Source organism: Balaenoptera acutorostrata, chromosome 7 (assembly GCF_949987535.1).
Source record: "Balaenoptera acutorostrata chromosome 7, mBalAcu1.1, whole genome shotgun sequence".
NCBI lineage: Eukaryota > Metazoa > Chordata > Mammalia > Artiodactyla > Balaenopteridae > Balaenoptera > Balaenoptera acutorostrata.
This window is the reverse complement of record NC_080070.1, coordinates 42,843,546-42,861,553: the sequence shown is the minus strand read 5'-3', so window position 1 is coordinate 42,861,553 and position 18,008 is coordinate 42,843,546. Positions and strand designations below refer to the sequence as shown.

Below are 18,008 nucleotides of genomic sequence, written 5' to 3'. Positions count from 1 at the left end.
TAAGAGGAAATGAATAAAGCAAATGGGAGCTAGAGTTCCTAAGTGATAACCATATCGCCTTTAAAAATTAATGAATATTATTTTCTGTAATAATAACAACTCTGGGCATTACCATCAGAAGAAACATAGTACCTCTGACGGTAAATGTTCTCCATTTTGGTACTGTAAATGAAGCCACCTCGTTCTGTTGGGACTTTGCTAGAATAATCTCCAGCCAAATGCTCCATAAGAAAGAAAATGCCGGATGTCAGGGGAAATGACAAAAGCCTTCAACTGTCAGCCATGAAATGAAACAATTTATCAGTCAATAGACTATGAGCTTTTTTTCTTTTCTTTTTTTTTTTTTTTTAAAGATTTATTTATTGATTGATTCATTACTATGTTGGGTCTTTGTTTCTGTGCTAGGGCTTCCTGTAGTTGCGGCAAGCGGGGGCTACTCTTCATCGCGGTGCGCGGGCCTCTCACTATTGTGGCCTCTTTTGTTGCGGAGCACAGGCTCCAGACGCGCAGGCTCAGTAGTTGTGGCTCACGGGCCTAGTTGCTCCGTGGCATGTGGGATCTTCCCAGACCAGGGCGCGAACCCGTGTCCCCTGCATTAGCAGGCAGATTCTCAACCACTGCGCCACCAGGGAAGCCCCGAGCTTTTTTTCTTTTAAACAATGTCTTTTTTTTTTTTTTTTTTTTTTGGCTGCGTTGGGTCTTTGTTGCTGTGCGCACGTTTTCTCTAGTTGCGGCGAGCGGGGGCTACTCTTGGTTGAGGTGTGCGGGCTTCTCATTGCGGTGGCTTCTCTTGTTGCAGAGCACGGGATCTAGGTGCACGGGCTTCAGTAGTTGTGGCGCCCGGGCTTCAGTAGTTGTGGCACACGGGCTCAGTAGTTGTGGCTCGCGGGCTCTAGAGCGCAGGCTCAGTAGTTGTGGCGCACGGGCTTAGTTGCTCTGCGGCATGTGGGATCTTCCGGGACCAGGGCTCGAACCCGTGTCCCCTGCATTGGCAGGTGGATTCTTAACCACTGTGCCACCAGGGAAACCAGACTATGAGCTTTTAAAGGAGGAATTTGATACAAAGAAACCCGAACTGGTACTGCCAAAATTTCATTCCTGCCTTTCAATCCACTTCCCTGGAATAAGGCCAAGTCCACTGAAGGAAGGAGAAATAACACTTCTGGGTTCCCTGGAAGTTGTGAATTGAGGTGCCTGTTTTTAACTGCTTTTGAGCTCTGTTGTGGGCGCTGATGTGAAGCCATTTAGTAATACCAAAGCAGATGCAGGCTTGCACATAAGAATGATTGGGAGCTGCTGCTTCTCAACATCCATGTATCTCATCAGAAAAACAGGTTCTTCTATTTCTAACAGCAGACAGCGACCCCTCGGCACATAAGCTGGCACATCTACAGACAGACAGGTGGATTGTAAACGGGGAAAGTTTTTTACAATCCTTTCTATTTACTTCATTGTCATAGAAATGTTTTGATTAATCTGCTTTAAAAACTTCATTTTGAAAAAAAAAAAAAAAAGCCTTCCTCAATAGACAATCCGAATAGGTCTGTATCTATTAAAGAAATTGAATCAGTATTAATACCCTTCCAAAACAGAAAGTACCAGGCCCAGATGAGTTCACTGGTGAATTCTACCAAACACATAAGGAAGAAATGATACCAATTCTCTACAAGTTCTTAGAGAAGATAGAAGCAGAAGGAATACTTCCTGAACTCATTCTATGAGACCAGCATCACCGTAATACCAAAGCCAGACAAAAACATTGCATCATTTTATGCAAAGGAACATTTCTGTATAGTATCATGATGTCAGTTAAGTTATGGCATCATTTGAGACCAATCATTCATAGGTTAAAGAAAAAAAGAATTGAGTAGTTTAAGTGTAGACATTATGAGCTTTTTAAAAGTCAAAAATTATTATAACTTTTAAAACTAGAAATGAAAAGGCCACTGAAGCATCCTACAGTTTTTAATTTCAAATAAGTTAGATATCAATTGCTATAATCCACATAAACAAAAAGCTTCTTTTTCTTTTTTTTTTTTTAACAGTAAAGGATTTTTGAGTCAAAAAAGTGAGAAAAATCAGTGTATATTATCCCCAGCTGTGATAGGTACATTTCTTGCTATGACCTCATAAGGAGCCATTGTTATGGAATTCCAGGCACCTGGGTCCCTGGCTGGGCCTAGGTTTTTGGTCTGTCTAGCCCAGGAAGCTAGCTTTCAGTCATCTGAGGGGTTTTCACCAAAGTTAAATCTTTTCCTCTTTGGCTCTTTGTCTATTTTGCTTACTACCTTTTCTCCCCCTCCACACCCCCCCATTCTTTCTTTTTTTCTTTTTCTCATTTTTTATTTATTTTTTCATTTTCATTTTTCTAATTTAAAATGTTTTTTAAAATTTTTCCCTGTTTTCTTATTTTTCTTTACTTTCTTTTTCTTTTTACTTTTTCTCACTTTTTTCTTCTTTCCATTTTTTTCTCATTTTTCTTTCTTTATTCTTTTTTCTTTTTCTCACTTTTTTCTTTATTGTGGGAGTGGGTACTGAGCAGAATACACAATATTCCCTTCTATGGGATATTTCATACGGAATATGAAAACCTGCTCAAGGAACTCGTCATCTTCAACCCCATCAAGGGAAGCCCTTTAGAGGAAATCATAAAGGATTCATGGATGAACATGAGCCATGAGGAGGAACTAATGCCTTACACAGAGCTACTACCTGACTACAAGGATCCTGGGCAGACTCAGTTGATGGTGTCCATGGCCTACACATGGGAAGGGATCCATGACTTGTAGATGGGCCAGAAGTATGAAGAACTGAAGTGATGGTCACCTATGTGCTCCTGGCTTACAAAAGATCTGAACTGGGGGGCTATATCATTACCCTGAAGCCCGCTGCTTTGGCTGACCAACAGCTTGCCCTTCTTACCCATCCTGCAACGTACAGCTAATCCAAAGCAGCAGCGTTTCAGCGCGCTTGCCATTCCCACCTTTAATTCTTGCTCTGAGAGCAGTCAGAGCAGCAGCACAGAAAATCAGTAGCCTGAGGGGGATCAGGAGTTAGGACGGAAGTCCAGCAGCACAGCCAAAGTGCCTGCCAATCCCCTACCTGGATGGAGAAGACCACCCCAGCACAGCCCCCGGCCTGGCCCTGTGGTCTCCCCCTGCACCAACACACCACCAGCAGCAGTGGTGGAGTACACCCCAGATGGAACCAACCTCCCCAGGGGGTATCCTGCAAAGAAAACTCCCTCCACACTGGGCAGCCCAGACAGGTGCCTGGCCACCAGAGTTTGCCTGAAAGTGCAGCAGCCAGGGGCCAGTGGGAAAGTGAAGGTCCTTCACCTGCATCTGCACCTGTGTTTCAGGTCAGCCAGAAAGAACCGGCCTGAAAAGCTGAAAGCAGAGAGAACCTCAGGTAGTCCAGGCAGTGATATAAACAAGAAAGCACATTGGGAGGTCAAGCGTGCTCCCTGCACTTTACGTGGAGTCTGAAGATGATGAGATCCACGGAGCCCAATGAGATGGTGCAGGAGATGGGTCAGATACTGCAAGAAAACAGCTGCGGGTGGGAGTTGAGCTGCTGTGGGTACACGGCCCATCCTCGAGAGGACTTTGTGCAGTGGAAGGTGGAGGTGTGCAACCTGCCTGGCCTTCACTCATGGGGTTCAAATAAGAGGATATCCGGCACCTCCATGGGCTTTGAAAGCACAGTCTCCAAGTTAACTGGCAGCTCAAAGGACTGCCATGGGGCCACTAGGGAGACAAGAGGAGAGGACCCTGCCTGGAGCCGCAGGCCGGCCCCTCCCGCGCACCTGGGTGAACTTCTGAGGCTAGACTGTTACCCCCCCGCCCCCCTGCATTTCTCCTCGTCCCTGCTCTTCTCCATCTTGTCTTCCGTGTTTGTGGGGGAGGGGAAATGGCTCGGTAGAAATAAACGCAATCAAAAAACATGTGTGCTAATTTATTGTGTTTAAACACAATCATTTAAAAAAACTACCCTGCTTTATTGCTACAGCTGTCACAAGACACTCATCGATCACTTGGCCAGAGGAAGGCCCTTGCCAAAATTCTCTCATGACCCAACTGAAAAAAAAAATAAAAACCACTTTTCTTGGGGGAAACCAAAGTCTGGTGAAACCATCCTAAGAATGAGACAAAGGTCAATGAATTGTAAAGGGGACAACATTTGGAGCTGTGGCATTGGCTTTTCTTGCTGGGAAAACAAGGCCTGAGGATCACATCTATATGATACATATTGCTGTGAGACAACCACTTCAGTATTTATAAGCTTAAAACAAAGAATGTATTCTCTCTCATGACACCTGCCTTCTGGGTCCCCAATCCTAACTGGGGAGTGTTCACTGGTCTCTTCTGTTAGCTCCAGACTCACCTTCTTGGACCCCTTTGTTCCCCTTCAGCTTCCTCCTCTCCATCCCAGGTCACATATCCATCCTCCCTAAAATTACCGTCTTTTTTTTTTTTTTTCTTTGTGTTCAAAGAGCACTCCTTTTTATTTTTTGAAGATTTCCCCCCAGTCTTTATTGAGGTCTAACTGAAGTATACTAAACTGCACATCTTAAAAGAGTACAATTCTATCAGTTTTGACATACATACTCCCGTGAAACCATGACCCCTCAAACATTTCTATCACCCCCCAAAGTTTCCTTGTGTCCTTTTTTAATCCATTCCTCCATCATATCCCCAAGCAAATGCTGATCTGCTTTCTCTCTATATAGGTTAGCTTGTATCTTCCCTGGAATCATACAATATGTTCTCTTTTTTTGCATGGCTTCTTTCATTCAGTATGGTTTTGAGATTCTTCAATATTGTGGGTATTAACAGTTTGTCTTTATTGCTGAGTAGTATTCCATTGTATGGATATACCCCAACTTGTTTATCCATTCTCTACTGGTGGATTTGGGTTGTTTCTGGGTTTTGGCTATATACCAAATTTCCTATTAAAATTCGTGTACAAGGCTTTGGGTTTTATGCTTTCATTTCTCTTTGGTAAATACCCAGGAATGGAATCGTTGGCTTGTGTGCTAGATGTATGTTGAGCTTTTTAAGAAACTGCCAAACTGATTTCCAAAATCATTGTATCTTCTCACACTCCCACCAGCAATGTATGAGAGTGTCAGTTTCTCCACATCCTCACCAGCATTTGGTATGGTCAGTCATTTTAAATTTAGCCATCCTGTTGTGGTTTTTGTTTGTTTTAATGCACAGCAGTTTAGCTTTTGGCTTCATTTCTAAAATGGGGAACATATGCTTATGTTTCTAGGAAACAAAACCAGATTATGCCTGTTGTGCCAGTGAAGTTAATAGTTCCCATCTTATCCTCCAAAGTGTTCTGGATTAAATAATAAAATATGTTCCAGCCCAACTAGCAATGCCCCCAGGCTGTCCATCCATAGCCACAAAGGCCCATTAAGGCATTCTGATCAACAAAGATTTCTTCCTCCTCTAAAGATATTTTTCTGTTAAACAATTTTTTCCCCCCTTATCACAAAAGGATTACTGGAGGAAAGGAGTGGCATAATGTAGCCTAGAGCTAGGGTTGGGGAGAAAGGAGAGGAGGTAGAGGGGGTCAGACCAGGTCCTGATGACATCATTTGAGCTGGATGCAGTCACGTGTGACATAGGTAAGATCTATTCCTTAACTTTTCTACACAAGAACCCGGAAATCCCTTAGCTTTTATGTCTAAGCTAGTTTGACTTGGATTTCTGTCACTTGCCATTAAGAGTCCCGACCAGTATACACAGTCAGAAAGGCGATAGCATTTTGCCAAGCCTTGGCTGGCTCTCATTTCACATCTGAAGTACCTCTGCGTTCCCTGAGAATTGGTTTTTGTTGACCTAGCCTGGGAAATTTAAAGCAGAAGCACCAGTCACATTGGTTGGGGATGAAACTTCAGAGGTCACTGAATACCCAGGATCAAAGTATTCAACGGTATCACCACACGGTTTGTTTAATCGAGTACTCTAGCTCCGTGTATCCACTGTAATGCAGCAGGCTCTTTAATCTTTAACTAAATTACCATTTACTGGTATGATCCAAAAACTCTTCTGAATTTTGGTAAGCAGCCTCCATTTCCAACTAACACGTTATTCCTCCTTAATAACTAGATGTAATACTTATAGAAAATATCCATATTTACTCAGTGCACTAAACGTGCAAACGAGCAACGCTATGTGACCTATGTGAACACACCTCTAATCCGTGGTGCGCGCCCTCTCCTAGTAGCACAGAGTTGCTAGGGCTGTTTGAGGACCTCTCTCAGCAAGCAGGGCAAAGGTAATACTCCACAGGAAGAAAAGAGGACGCCGAAAGTGGGGGGCAGAAGTTAAAAAGATCCCATTTAGTCCTCTCTCGAACGTTCTCAGACAGAACTGAGGCGAGGCCCCTGACCCGCAGGGGTGCCTCCCCCACTGGGAGTGCCCTCGCCCTGTCCCCACGCCCCAAAGACGGACTAAACTCGGGCTGGCGGCCCGGTAGCTTCTGCCGCGCCCCTGGGTGCAGCCCACCGAAAAGCAGTCGGGCAGGTCTCGCCCCGGGAGAGGCTAGAAAGCCTCCATCCCGCACAACCAGCTCTCTGTCCCCGGTAGCAACCCGGGCTCAGGAGCAGAGGACCCGAACACAGCCTCGCGTTGACCCGCCGCGGCTTCTCTGGCGTCGGCGCCGCCTCTTCAGTCTCTAAATCCCGCCTCTGCGCCCCCGGGGCCGCCTCCTCCCGGCAGGGCCCAGCCTCCACACTCCCCGTGCCATCACCACCCCCACGCGCTCAGGCCAGCCCTCTCCCAGCGTAGCCCCGCCTCTCACACTCCTGGGCCCCGCATTCCTCCACCTCGCGTCCTGGCCCCGCCCGCGCGCTCTCGGGTTTGGAGCTCCCAGGTCCGGGCCTAGCGCTCGGGCCCCGCCCCCACGTGCCCCGGAGTCCGGGGGAGGAGTTGGCGCTCTGGAGGAGGCGTGGCCGTGGTGCCAGCGGAGGCGCGGGCGTTGCAGCCGGGACTTTGGTTTTGACACGGACGGCGAACGGGAGCAGTGTCTCTGGTGCTGGGGTGTGGACGCGGCTCTTGCGGATCCCGCGTTCGAGTCGGGGGCAGGACTTTTTGTCTGGATCAACGCAGCTGCGGCAACGCAGCAAGTCCTGGTGCAGCCGCAAGACCCGGTGCAGCCGCAAGACTTGGTGCAGCTGCGGCGGCCGGATTTCACCGCCGCTGCCGCCTCCGTAAAGCCCTGCAGCTCCTGCCGGTTCTGGGAGAGAGACTCTTGAGAGTTTCTCCAGCAGAAAGAGCTGGGACGCGCGGCCCGAGGCGGCGTGGGAGGGATCCCGCGGCCCGCCCCTGACCCGCACCCGCGCGGGCCCTGGCTCAGGCGGCAGCGGGCCAGCGCTGTCCTGGCCTGGGCTCAGGCCTCGGAGCCGCAGGTGGAAGGAGGAAGCCCTGGAGGAGCGGCTGAGAGGTGGGGCGCCGGAACGGCGGCGGGTCTGGTAGGGGGCGATAAACCCCTTCTCCGTGCCCGCACTAGTGAGGACGGAATTCCAAAGTTGCTGGTGTCTCTGAGTGCCAGATGGGGGCTACCGAAGCAGGGGGAGATGGCCCCAGTTCTGGGAGAGTTGAGAGAGGCAGGGACGAGTGGTGTAGGCTGATGGGGATAGGTCCCTTTCCAAGAGAAGCGGCTTATAGCGTTTTTGGACCCCAGTGTGATAAAAATTGGACCTCACCAGAAATCCTCATGGACCAGCCCTCTTGTATGTGTGTTTTCAGAGGTTCACAGACAGGCATCAGCCCTGGACTCCTGGCTAAGAACTCCAGCTCTAGGTAGGGAGTGCTAATGCAAACTGATTAACTGATTCGATCGATTTGTATGTTTATTAATTTGTTTTCCAGGTGGCCAAGTGAAAGGTGGTTTGGACACGCTGGGCATGGCTATTTAGTGTTTGTCTGTGGTAACCATTTCATGCCCTGAATCCTGCACCTTCCCTTCTGTGCCTGTGAGCTGCGCTTCCTCCCTAGCCAGAGAGTTCTTCTGTGGTGGCGAGGCCTTCCTGGCCCCTTGATCCTGGCCGGCCATGGGGAGCACCCTGGGCTGCCACCGCTCCATCCCCCGGGACCCCTCGGACCTGTCCCACAGCCGCAAGTTCAGCGCGGCCTGCAACTTCAGCAACATCCTGGTGAATCAGGAGCGGCTCAACATCAACACGGCCACGGAGGAGGAGCTGATGACCCTGCCTGGGGTGACACGTGCGGTGGCACGCAGCATCGTGGAGTACCGCGAGTACATCGGTGGCTTCAAGAAGGTGGAGGACCTGGCCCTGGTCAGCGGCGTGGGTGCCACCAAGCTGGAGCAGGTCAAGTTTGAGATCTGCGTGAGCAGCAAGGGCAGCTCGGCGCAGCACTCTCCCAGCTCCCTGAGGCGGGACCTGCTGGCGGAGCAGCAGCCTCACCACCTGGTCACCGCCGTGCCCCTCACCCCGCGCGTCAACATCAACACGGCCACCCCGGCTCAGCTCATGAGCGTGCGCGGCCTCACGGAGAAGATGGCCGTCAGCATCGTGGACTACCGCCGCGAGCACGGGCCCTTCCGGAGCGTCGAGGACCTGGTGAGGATGGGCGGGGTCAATGCCGCCTTCCTGGACAGGATACGGCACCAGGTGTTTGCCGAGAGGTCCAGGCCCCCGTCCACCCACACCAACGGGGGCCTGACCTTCACCGCCAAGCCTCACCCCAGCCCCACCTCGCTGAGCTTGCAGAGTGAGGACCTGGACCTGCCCCCGGGGGGGCCTACACAGATCATCTCCACTCGGCCTTCGGTGGAGGCCTTCGGAGGCACAAGGGACGGGCGGCCCGTGCTGAGGCTGGCCACCTGGAACTTGCAGGGCTGTTCAGTGGAGAAGGCCAACAACCCTGGGGTGCGAGAGGTGGTGTGCATGACGCTCCTGGAAAACAGGTGAGGACAAGACCCACCAGCGGTGCTGGGTGTGAAGGCAGCTCTTGCGTGGCCTCATTCGTGCATGCAAATCAGTGGATTTTGGGGGGTAGGGAGAGGGCAAGATTTTTAAATCAGTGTTCTTGAGGCCCCAGCCAGTACTGTGCAGTATTCTGAGTGGCTGAGCTCTTCTTCTGCTCCAGAATTTTCTGAATACAGCTATCTGGGCTTGAGGTCTGTATCTTGAACATGGTATATCTGAGATCAGTTCCTAACTTTGGGGTAAGTGGAGATTGTATTGGTGTTACTGCTTTGGAGAATATAGTTTGGCTTACAAGACTTCACGGGGTTCACACCAGATCAGGCACTCAGAGCCTGGGAACTATTGCAGTTTTGCATCTATGAAAGAGCTACTTGGATTTCTTTTTTCCTTGGGAGGCAAAGTCACATTCGTTCCACCAAATATACCTATTTGTGTGCAGAAAATCATCTTAAAGGCCAGGTATTTGCAAACACATGTGCTATGTATATTTACCAAAATGCTGTGAATGAATCACTCTTCATTCTTTTCCCTTATTTAGCCTGAAGTTGGTTTTTAGGCCCACAGTTGCAGCCCCAAATGTATGTAACCTCTCCTGTCCCAGAGTCAGAAAAGTCCAAGCTGAAGTGTGGTGAATATTGGCCAGATTTTCCCATTTGAACCATAGAAGATGAGAGTTGTAGGATGGGCTCTTATCACTGAGTGTTTACATTATTCACAACGCTGTTTTCTGTAGGAACTTCCGTTAACCCTCCCTAACACAAAACAATATTATTGTAGCAGTAACTCACGCTGTTAGTGCAATAGTGTATTATATAACATAATCAACTTTGGGAAGAAAAGAAATGTTTTTAATGGTCCTTCCAGGGCAGAAACCCTCTGATCCCAGTCTGGAGGGAATTGGCCATGCCACCCCCCAAGACACAGTATGTTTAGGGCCACTCGCTGCTTTCTTTTGCACTGAGCTGTTGGTGAGGCTGGTGAGGTGGCAGTTAGTGACGTGAAGTGACTTCTTGGTGGGAAATCACAGTGCATTGTGACAGAGCATCAGGATAAATGAGTGAGGAGAAAACCAGGTCACAACGTTTCCCTGGCACCGTCCCACTGGCATGCTCCGTCACTGAGGATTGAGGGACCTTGCACCAGCTCAGGGAACGGGACCTGGGGGACCCCTGAGTGCTCTTCCTGCACCGCCATGTCCTCTGTTTTGCAGCATAACTCACTCCTTTTGCAAAATCATCTAGTTCACAGGTGAAAACGGGACTCAGCCTAGGAGGTACTTTTCGGGAATGGCTTGGCAATTGTGCTCTCCATCCATGGCTGCATGGGTGTATGTATGGGCAAGGAGAAGGGAGGAGGAGGAGGAGGAGGGCTAGCTATTTAATTCCTATCATGAGTTTTCTTAAGGCTTAGTTTGGGGGGTGGAGGAGGATGAATCAGGATCTGAAGTTGCCCCAATAAGAATGATAGACTGGGTAGCCCTTGCCCACTAACTATGACAGAGTTTTCAAGTGTGGTCTCTGGACCAGCATCAGCAACTGACTCAGAAATTCTGGGTTTCTGTGTTTTCACGCACCCTCTGGGTGGTTCTGATATGCACTAAGGTTTGAGCCCTGTTGTACTGTGTATCGGCAGTCAGCTATCCCCGTGGGTTGCCCTGTAAAGCGCCTTCCCCTGCACTGGCTTTTCTGACAAGGTCTGTGAGTCCAGGCGGAGCTTTCTAGGTACTCTTTTCTTTGGTTGTTCTGGTCATCCTGTTATTCAACCATATGATGTTCTTTCTGGCCAGAGTTTGAAGGATTTATTCAGATTCTAGAACAGATGAATGTAAAGGGTAGAAAATGGAAGAGTGAGCAAGAAACAGCCGACCTCAGAGTGGGCTCCGATCTGCAGGGCAGACCTGGGGCAGCCAGGGGCACACCGAGGAAGAGCGCTAGCTTGTCCAGCGAGGGATTTGTCCTGGTGTCTCTTGTTTGGATTTCCTCGAGGGGTGATGATTTGTTGAAGGTATTTGACTGCTGTCCTCAGGTGAGAGTGCAGGAAGAACTTACCCAAACCCAGAAGGGTATAGAAGGGAGCATCTGGGAGTGACTTTAAATGTGACTTATGTCCCCATCACATTTCTCACACTTGGCCACATCTATTGTCCTGTGGGTTGGTGGTTCCTTTTGCCTGTTCACGATGTGTTCAGTATTCTGGGTGCTCCAGGCACCTTGTTAGTGTTTGGTAAACCTGAAGTAATTGGCTTAGGGCTTGACCCCCTTCAAAACTGGAGTGGGTCCATTTGCCTGTGTGACTGTCCTAGGGCACCAAAAGATGCCTGGCTGTGATCACGTGTCTTCAAAACAGCAGTGCACATTCTCCAAGAGCTGTGTTCATCCTGATTCACAAAAATCTCTCGCATTCAAGCTGATCCTTTTATTAGTAAGAGGAAATACATTTAGTTTGAGCAAGAATGGATGCATGTAATTTTTTGGGTGGCTCTTAATCTTCATACATTAATATATATGTAGTACAGGAGTTACCTGACTTCTGGGTGTGCCTTCATATTTTCCAACAGCTTTCACATTCATTTGATTTCTTCAGTAACTCTAGGAAGTCGGTAATGCATGCTTTTATTAATGAGTCTCCATCTCTGGGTGAGGAAACTAAAACCAAAGAAGTTAAATGACTTACCTCCATCCCACAACTCATTAGTGACTCAGCTGGGACTAGGACCCAGAACCTTCTGACTTTAGACCCATGCCCTTCACAGGCGTGCTGTTTTATAAGCACCTCACCTTTATCCTGCCTCTTGTTCAGGCATCCCACACTCTGCCTAACCAAGGGCACTTGCCAAATTGTGTACTAGTCCCATTTTCTTACATTAAATCCACTGTAAAGGAAAAAAAAAAAACAAACCCAAAACGAAAACCCTTGGCTCCACCTCTTAATGTGTTAAACTGATGAAATTCCTTAACCTCTCCAAGTCTCAGTTTTTCCATATGTTAAATGTAGCTAATGGGGAAAAAAAGCCCACGGAAACACAAACGCTTGGGCACTTCTTTTGCAAAGAGAATAGCTGGCTCTTGTTTTCCTCTCTGTGGGTTTGCTTTAGTAGGTGGGGGACTAAAGCATGGCTGGGTGGGACTCTAACGGGATAGTCTGTTCTGGCCCTGAGATGCTGCTGCATTGGTGGACAGGTATGTATGAGTTACAAGAAATCATGTTTTGCACGTGAAGCCTGAGATAGGACAGCAGAAAGCTCAATAATCACACGATCACCAGAAGCCTTCAGGGACGTCACGCTGTGGCACAGAACCGACGGGTTTCATCGGATTCCTTTGCCAAATCTCAGTCTTAGGCTGTGTTTTTCCTTGTTTTCAGTATTTATGGAGCAGGACTAAAAGAGGAATGCTTCTGCTAAATACTCTTGCAAAATTTGGTGGCAGCCCGCCTAAGGAATGAAGATTGTTTCTTTTTTTCTCTTCCAGTTTTACTGAGATATAATTGACATACAGGACTGCATAAGGTGTACAGTCTAATGATCTGACTTACAGACGTCATGCAGTGATGACCACAATAAATGTAGTGAACCTCCATCATCTCATATAGATACAAACTCAAAGAAATAGAAAAAAACATGTGTTTTTCCTTGTGATGAGAACTCTTAGGCTTTACTCTCCGAACAACTTTCATATGTAACACACAGCAGTGTTCATTATATTAATCATTTTATATGTTAGGTCCGTAGTACTTACTCATCTTTTAACTGCAAGTTTGTACTTCTTGACCACCTTCCTCCAATTTCTCCTCCCTCTACACCCCACCTCTGGTAACCACAAATCTGATCTCTTTTTCTAAGAGTTTGTTTGTTTGTGAAGTATAATTGACCTACAACACTATGTTGGTTCCTGATATACAACATAGCTATTCGCTATTTCTATATATTTCAAAATGATTACCATGATAAGTCTAGTTATGATCTGTCACTATTCAAAGATGCTACATAATTATTGACATATTCCCCACACTGTACATTTCATACCCGTGACTCATTTATTTTGTAATTTGAAGTTTGTACCTGTTAATCTCCCTCACTTATTTCTCTCCCCCTGGCCCCTTCTGGCAAGCATCTGTTTGTTCTCTGTATCTGTGACTCTGTTTCTGTTTAGTTATGTTTGTTAATTTGTTTTCTAGATTCCACATATAAGTGATATCATACAGTATTTGTCTTTCTCTGTCTGACTTATTTCACTTAGCATAATATCCTCCAAGTCCATCCATGTTGTTGCAGATGGCAAAATTTCATTCTTTTTTATGGCTGAGTAATCCATTCTGTGTGTGTGTGTGTGTGTGTGTGTGTGTGTGTATAAACAATATCTTTATCTATTCATCTATTAATGGGAACTTAGGTTGCTTCCATATCATGGTTATTGTACATAATGCTGCAGTGAACATAGGGGTGCATATATCTTTCCAAATTAGTGTTTTTGTTTTCTTCAGATCTATACCCAGGAGTGGAATTGCTGGATGATATTGGTAGGTCTATTTTTCATTTTTTTGAGGAACGTCCATACTGTTCTCCATAGTGGCTGCACCAATTTACATTCCCAGCAACAGTGCAAGAGGGTTCCTTTTTCTCCACATCCTCTCCAGCATTTGTTATTTGTGGTCTTTTTGATGATAGCCATTCTGACAGGTGTGAGGTAGTATCTCATTGTGGTTTTGATTTGCATCTCCCTAATGATTAGTGATGTTGAGAAGGTTGTTTAATTTTTATTTTTTGTTTTTTGCTGAGGAGTTGTTCTGTTTTGGAAAGTCCCTTTGGTTTCTGAAAGCGTAAGTCCTGTGCAAGCTGACAGATAATCTCCAAAAGAAATAAGGAGGTTTAGCATCCCACTTGTACATTTTCCCCATGGCCTCTGTCAGAAGGGAACATAAAGTCTTGAGCCTTTTTACGGTCTGAGTCTGTTTTCTTGCCTCGTGTTTGTTTGCGATATCAAAGCACAAGGTGAATTAGTGCCTGGCAGCACGCACTCATTGTGAAAAAAGAGATTTTAGTTGATCAGACTTGATTAGTAGGCTCAATGTAGACACAACCCATCTTGTCGTTTGATTCATTCAATGAAAAACACCTATTGAATGGCTGCGGTGTATGTGCATGTGCTGAATTCCGGAGTCAGACTGGCCCTGTTTTTAAACCAAGTTAAGCAATGTGAATCAGCTTTTATGGCTCAGCCTCAAAACAGTCTGAAAAATCCATACATTTTATCAAAAGTCACTGAGTAGGACGGATACCTGGTTGAATTTTTCCTTTAAGAATAATGGGCTTGGGTCTTCCTTGGTGGTGCAGTGGTTAAGAATCCGCCTGCCAACGCAGGGGACATGGGTTCGAGCCCTGGTCTGGGAAGATCCCACATGCCGTGGGACAACTAAGCCCGCGCACCACAACTACTGAGCCTGCGCTCTAGAGCCTGCGCACCACAACTACTGAGCCCGCGTGCTGCAACTACTGAAGCCCATGCGCCTAGAACCCATGCTCCGCAACAAGAGAAGCCACCGCAATGAGAAGCCCACGCACCGCAACGAAGAGTAGCCCCGGCTCGCCGCAACTAGAGAAAAGACCGCGCAGCAACAAAGACCCAACACAGCCAAAACAATAAAATAAATAAAATAAATAAATTTATTTAAAAAAAAAAGAATAATGGGCTCATCCTGCAGGACTGAAAGGTAGATGGATGCAGCCAGACATAACATCTGGGGGCAAAGTGCCCAGCAATCCCCTTAAAGTAGAAATTGTGAAATCTATTTTGACAGCTGTGGAAATAGAGGCTCAGAGAGATTAAATGGCAGCCATGTGGCCTTCAGAAATGGAGATGTTGGAATCAGGTTTTGAAGCCAGACGTTTGTTTGATTTCAGAGCAGGGAGTGGAGGTGTCTCTTCCCCAATTCCACGTCCCTTGACTGACCCCCGGCCCACCTGCTCTTTCCTCCCTGTCTTGGGTCTGAGGCTGGCCAGGCAACAGGGCTTTCCCTAGACTCTCGGGACTGTGTGAAGCCTCTGGAGGCCTCTGCTCCCTTCCTGTTTTTGTTCCTCAGAAGGACAGGGCCTTTGGCCAGAGGTAGAGCACTCCAGAGGGCGCCAGGGCCCTTCCACCCGGACCCTCAAGTGTGAGTTTGCGTGCGACCTTGGCTCCACTCCAAGGCGGAGTTCCGGTTTTCTGAGCCAAGGAGATCTGGGTGGTTTCCAGAGAGAAAGGTGGTCAGAAATAAGACTGCTGAGGATTAATAAGGGAAGAGAGTGTGAATGAAGGGAAGGCCTGGGGTGGGCGGATGCAGGGTTTATTTCACCAAAGGGAAAGCTGTTACTTTTGTCTTTCCAGAAAGCTGAGCCCGTTTGGGATCTGATTTGGTGAGGGTGGGGCGGGGATGTGGAAAGTATTGATCCTTCCAGGAGATATTCATTCCTTTATTACTTATTCATTCATTCAACAGAAATTTTTTGAGCTCTCACTAAGTACCAAGCTCTGTGTCAGGCTCTGGTAATAAAGTGTAGGACAAGACAAAGCTGGTGCTCTTATGGAGCTTCCATTTTAGGTAAGAAGATGGACAAGTCAGTACACAGATAAATAATTACGGGGAGTGGCGAAGGCTGAGGGTGTTGGAGACTTGCTGAGTAGATGGGGGTCAAGGAAGCCTCAGCTGAAAGCTAAAGAGTCAGCTGAGGAGCCAGGCATGGAAAAACTTGGGGGAAAGAGTGCTTCACCCGAGGAACCAGCAAGTGCAAAGGCCCTGAGAGTGTTTGTTTTGGAGAGAGTGGAGTCCCGGGAGTGGCAGGTGGCTAGGGCTGCAGGGGGAGGCAGGGCCAGGTGGGTGGGCCCTGCAAGGCTTTTACTTTAACAGCGGGAGGAGGCCACAGAGGATTAGAACCAGAGGTGATGAATTAGCTGTTACCAGGTTGCTCTGGCTGCTGGAGGAGCCGCTTGGAGTGGGTGCTGGGAGTTGAGTAGAGAGGCTGATACAGAATAAAGGCTGAAAAGGATGGTGACCGGGGAGCAGGAGAAGTGGGTGGGGATAAGAGGATCTTTAGAGGCAAAAACTGGAAAGACTTGCCTGTGTTTTGGTTATTGTGGGGATTAACTGGGTAGATTCCTAGAAGACAGGCTCAGAGGCATTTAAGAAATCCCGGGGCTGACTCACATGCCTCTGCATTGTGTCGGCATGATGCAGCTTGCTGACCTCACCCCTCCATCTGCTGTTGCCTCACTCTGGACAGGTGTGGGATCTTGGTCCATAGTGGATGGAGGAAGAGGCCTTGTGGTCCTCTGTGCAGCCCGGGTGTTGGGCTATACCCCGCAGTCCTCCAAGCCTTATAGTTGTCCAGCCTCGAGACAGAGAAAGAGCCCAGAGACAGTGACAGAGACATCAATGGTTTATTGGACCGGGGAATCTTACACAAAGAGTCCTGGATCGATACCCCACCTTGTTCGGCAGACGGCGGGCAGGACATGGCAGCAGTCTTTGGTACTTGCTGGAGAAGGAGGCTATCGTTTGTAGGGGGGAATTGACGTCCGGTGTGCTCATCAGTTACCAGGGACTAATTAAGCCCTGTAATTAAGAGGATTGGATAGTCATGTGAGTGAAACAGGGACTGGTCGAGCAGGGGTTGTACAGAGAACAAGAGAACAGCCATCTTAAATGGCCTAACCACACACTGGGCATCTAACAAGGCCACTTCTGCTGTTTAGTATCAAGTACACGTAGAACAAGGACATATATGGGGAGTTTTAGGTAACTATTTCTATCAAAAGACATTTCCATAAGTTAAATTCAACACTGATCGAGCACTTACCTGGTGAGGTCAGAGGTACAGGGAGACCCCGCCCTGGCATCAGGGAGGTCACAGTCTTACAAGGAGACACGTTCGCAGGTACTTACCTGGGGGGGGGGGGTGGGATGAGTGTTTTGAACGAGGAGGTCAAGCTTAATAAGCACAGGGGTCTGGTACCTGTTTGCTTGGCTCTTGCAGGTGGGTGGAGACCTCAGCACAGAGGAAGGATTGGAGGACAGGACCAAGTCAGGTGGTTGGAGAGGAGTTAGTCTGGAGGGCGGGGCTGGGGTCTGAGCGGCTAGGGTCTTGTCGGGCGTGCAAAGTCGCCACTCCCACTGCAGCCGCCTGGTGAGGAGGAAGTCAGAGGCAGCTCCCAACACGCAGGGGTCCAGCTGGCCCACCGCCCGGGCTCGGCTCTGGAATGCTCAGACTGGAAACGTGGCAGTCTCCCACCCACGGTGCCTCACAGGAGAGAAGAGCGTTGAGGTAGGTGTTATTTTTATTTCAAAATTACCCTACCTTACAAAAGATTTCATCCTGGAGTTCCTTAATAACAATCTGCCAGTAACAAATAAAATCATGCATTTCACTTGAATGTGATGTGTTCGTCATGGACACCCTGGTCTGTGTGTAGTCATGTGCAGCTTAGTGGAAATTCCACACCAGTGAGTCTTATCTGAACATCCAGGATAGGCCACAGAAATGCCCTGCTCTGCTTGGAGTCCTCAACAAATACTTAGGAACCTCAGAGACTTCCCGATCCTATTCCTGATAACTGTACACGGGCCTGATCTGGACAGCAGTTTTTATTGTAATGTTTTGATTGACAGCTGCCAAACAGCTGGACTCCAGTGGGTAGAAACCCTGGGGAGATGTGCTCAGAGTAAGCGGTTCATTATAAAGAATTTTTTTTTTAATTTTAAATTTATTTTTTATTTATTTATTTTTGGCTGCATTGGGCCTTCGTTGCTGCGCGCGGCCTTTCTCTAGTTGCAGCGAGCGGGGGCTACCCTTCGTTGCGGTGCGCGGGCTTCTCATTGTGGTGGCTTCTCTTGTTGCGGAGCACGGGCTCTAGGCGTGCAGGCTTCAGTAGTTGTGGTTCACGGGCTCTAGAGCACAGGCTCAGTAGTTGTGGCGCACAGGCTTAGTTGCTCTGCAGCATGTGGGATCTTCCCGGGCAAGGGCTCAAACCCGTGTCCCCTGCATTGGCAGGCGGATTCTTAACCACTG

General features: G+C 48.0%; 1 protein-coding gene across 1 annotated transcript in view; it reads left to right on the top strand.

The window, feature by feature from the left end:
* Positions 1-6,992: 6,992 nt before the first annotated feature.
* EEPD1 (endonuclease/exonuclease/phosphatase family domain containing 1) overlaps positions 6,993-18,008 on the top strand; it is a 115,582-nt gene continuing 104,566 nt past the window's right edge. Inside the window, exons 1-2 of the mRNA XM_007182333.3 lie at positions 6,993-7,458; positions 7,887-8,946. Of these exons, the coding sequence (XP_007182395.2) occupies positions 8,069-8,946 (878 nt within the window). The 5' untranslated portion in view covers positions 6,993-7,458; positions 7,887-8,068. The remainder of the gene's footprint in view (positions 7,459-7,886; positions 8,947-18,008) is intronic.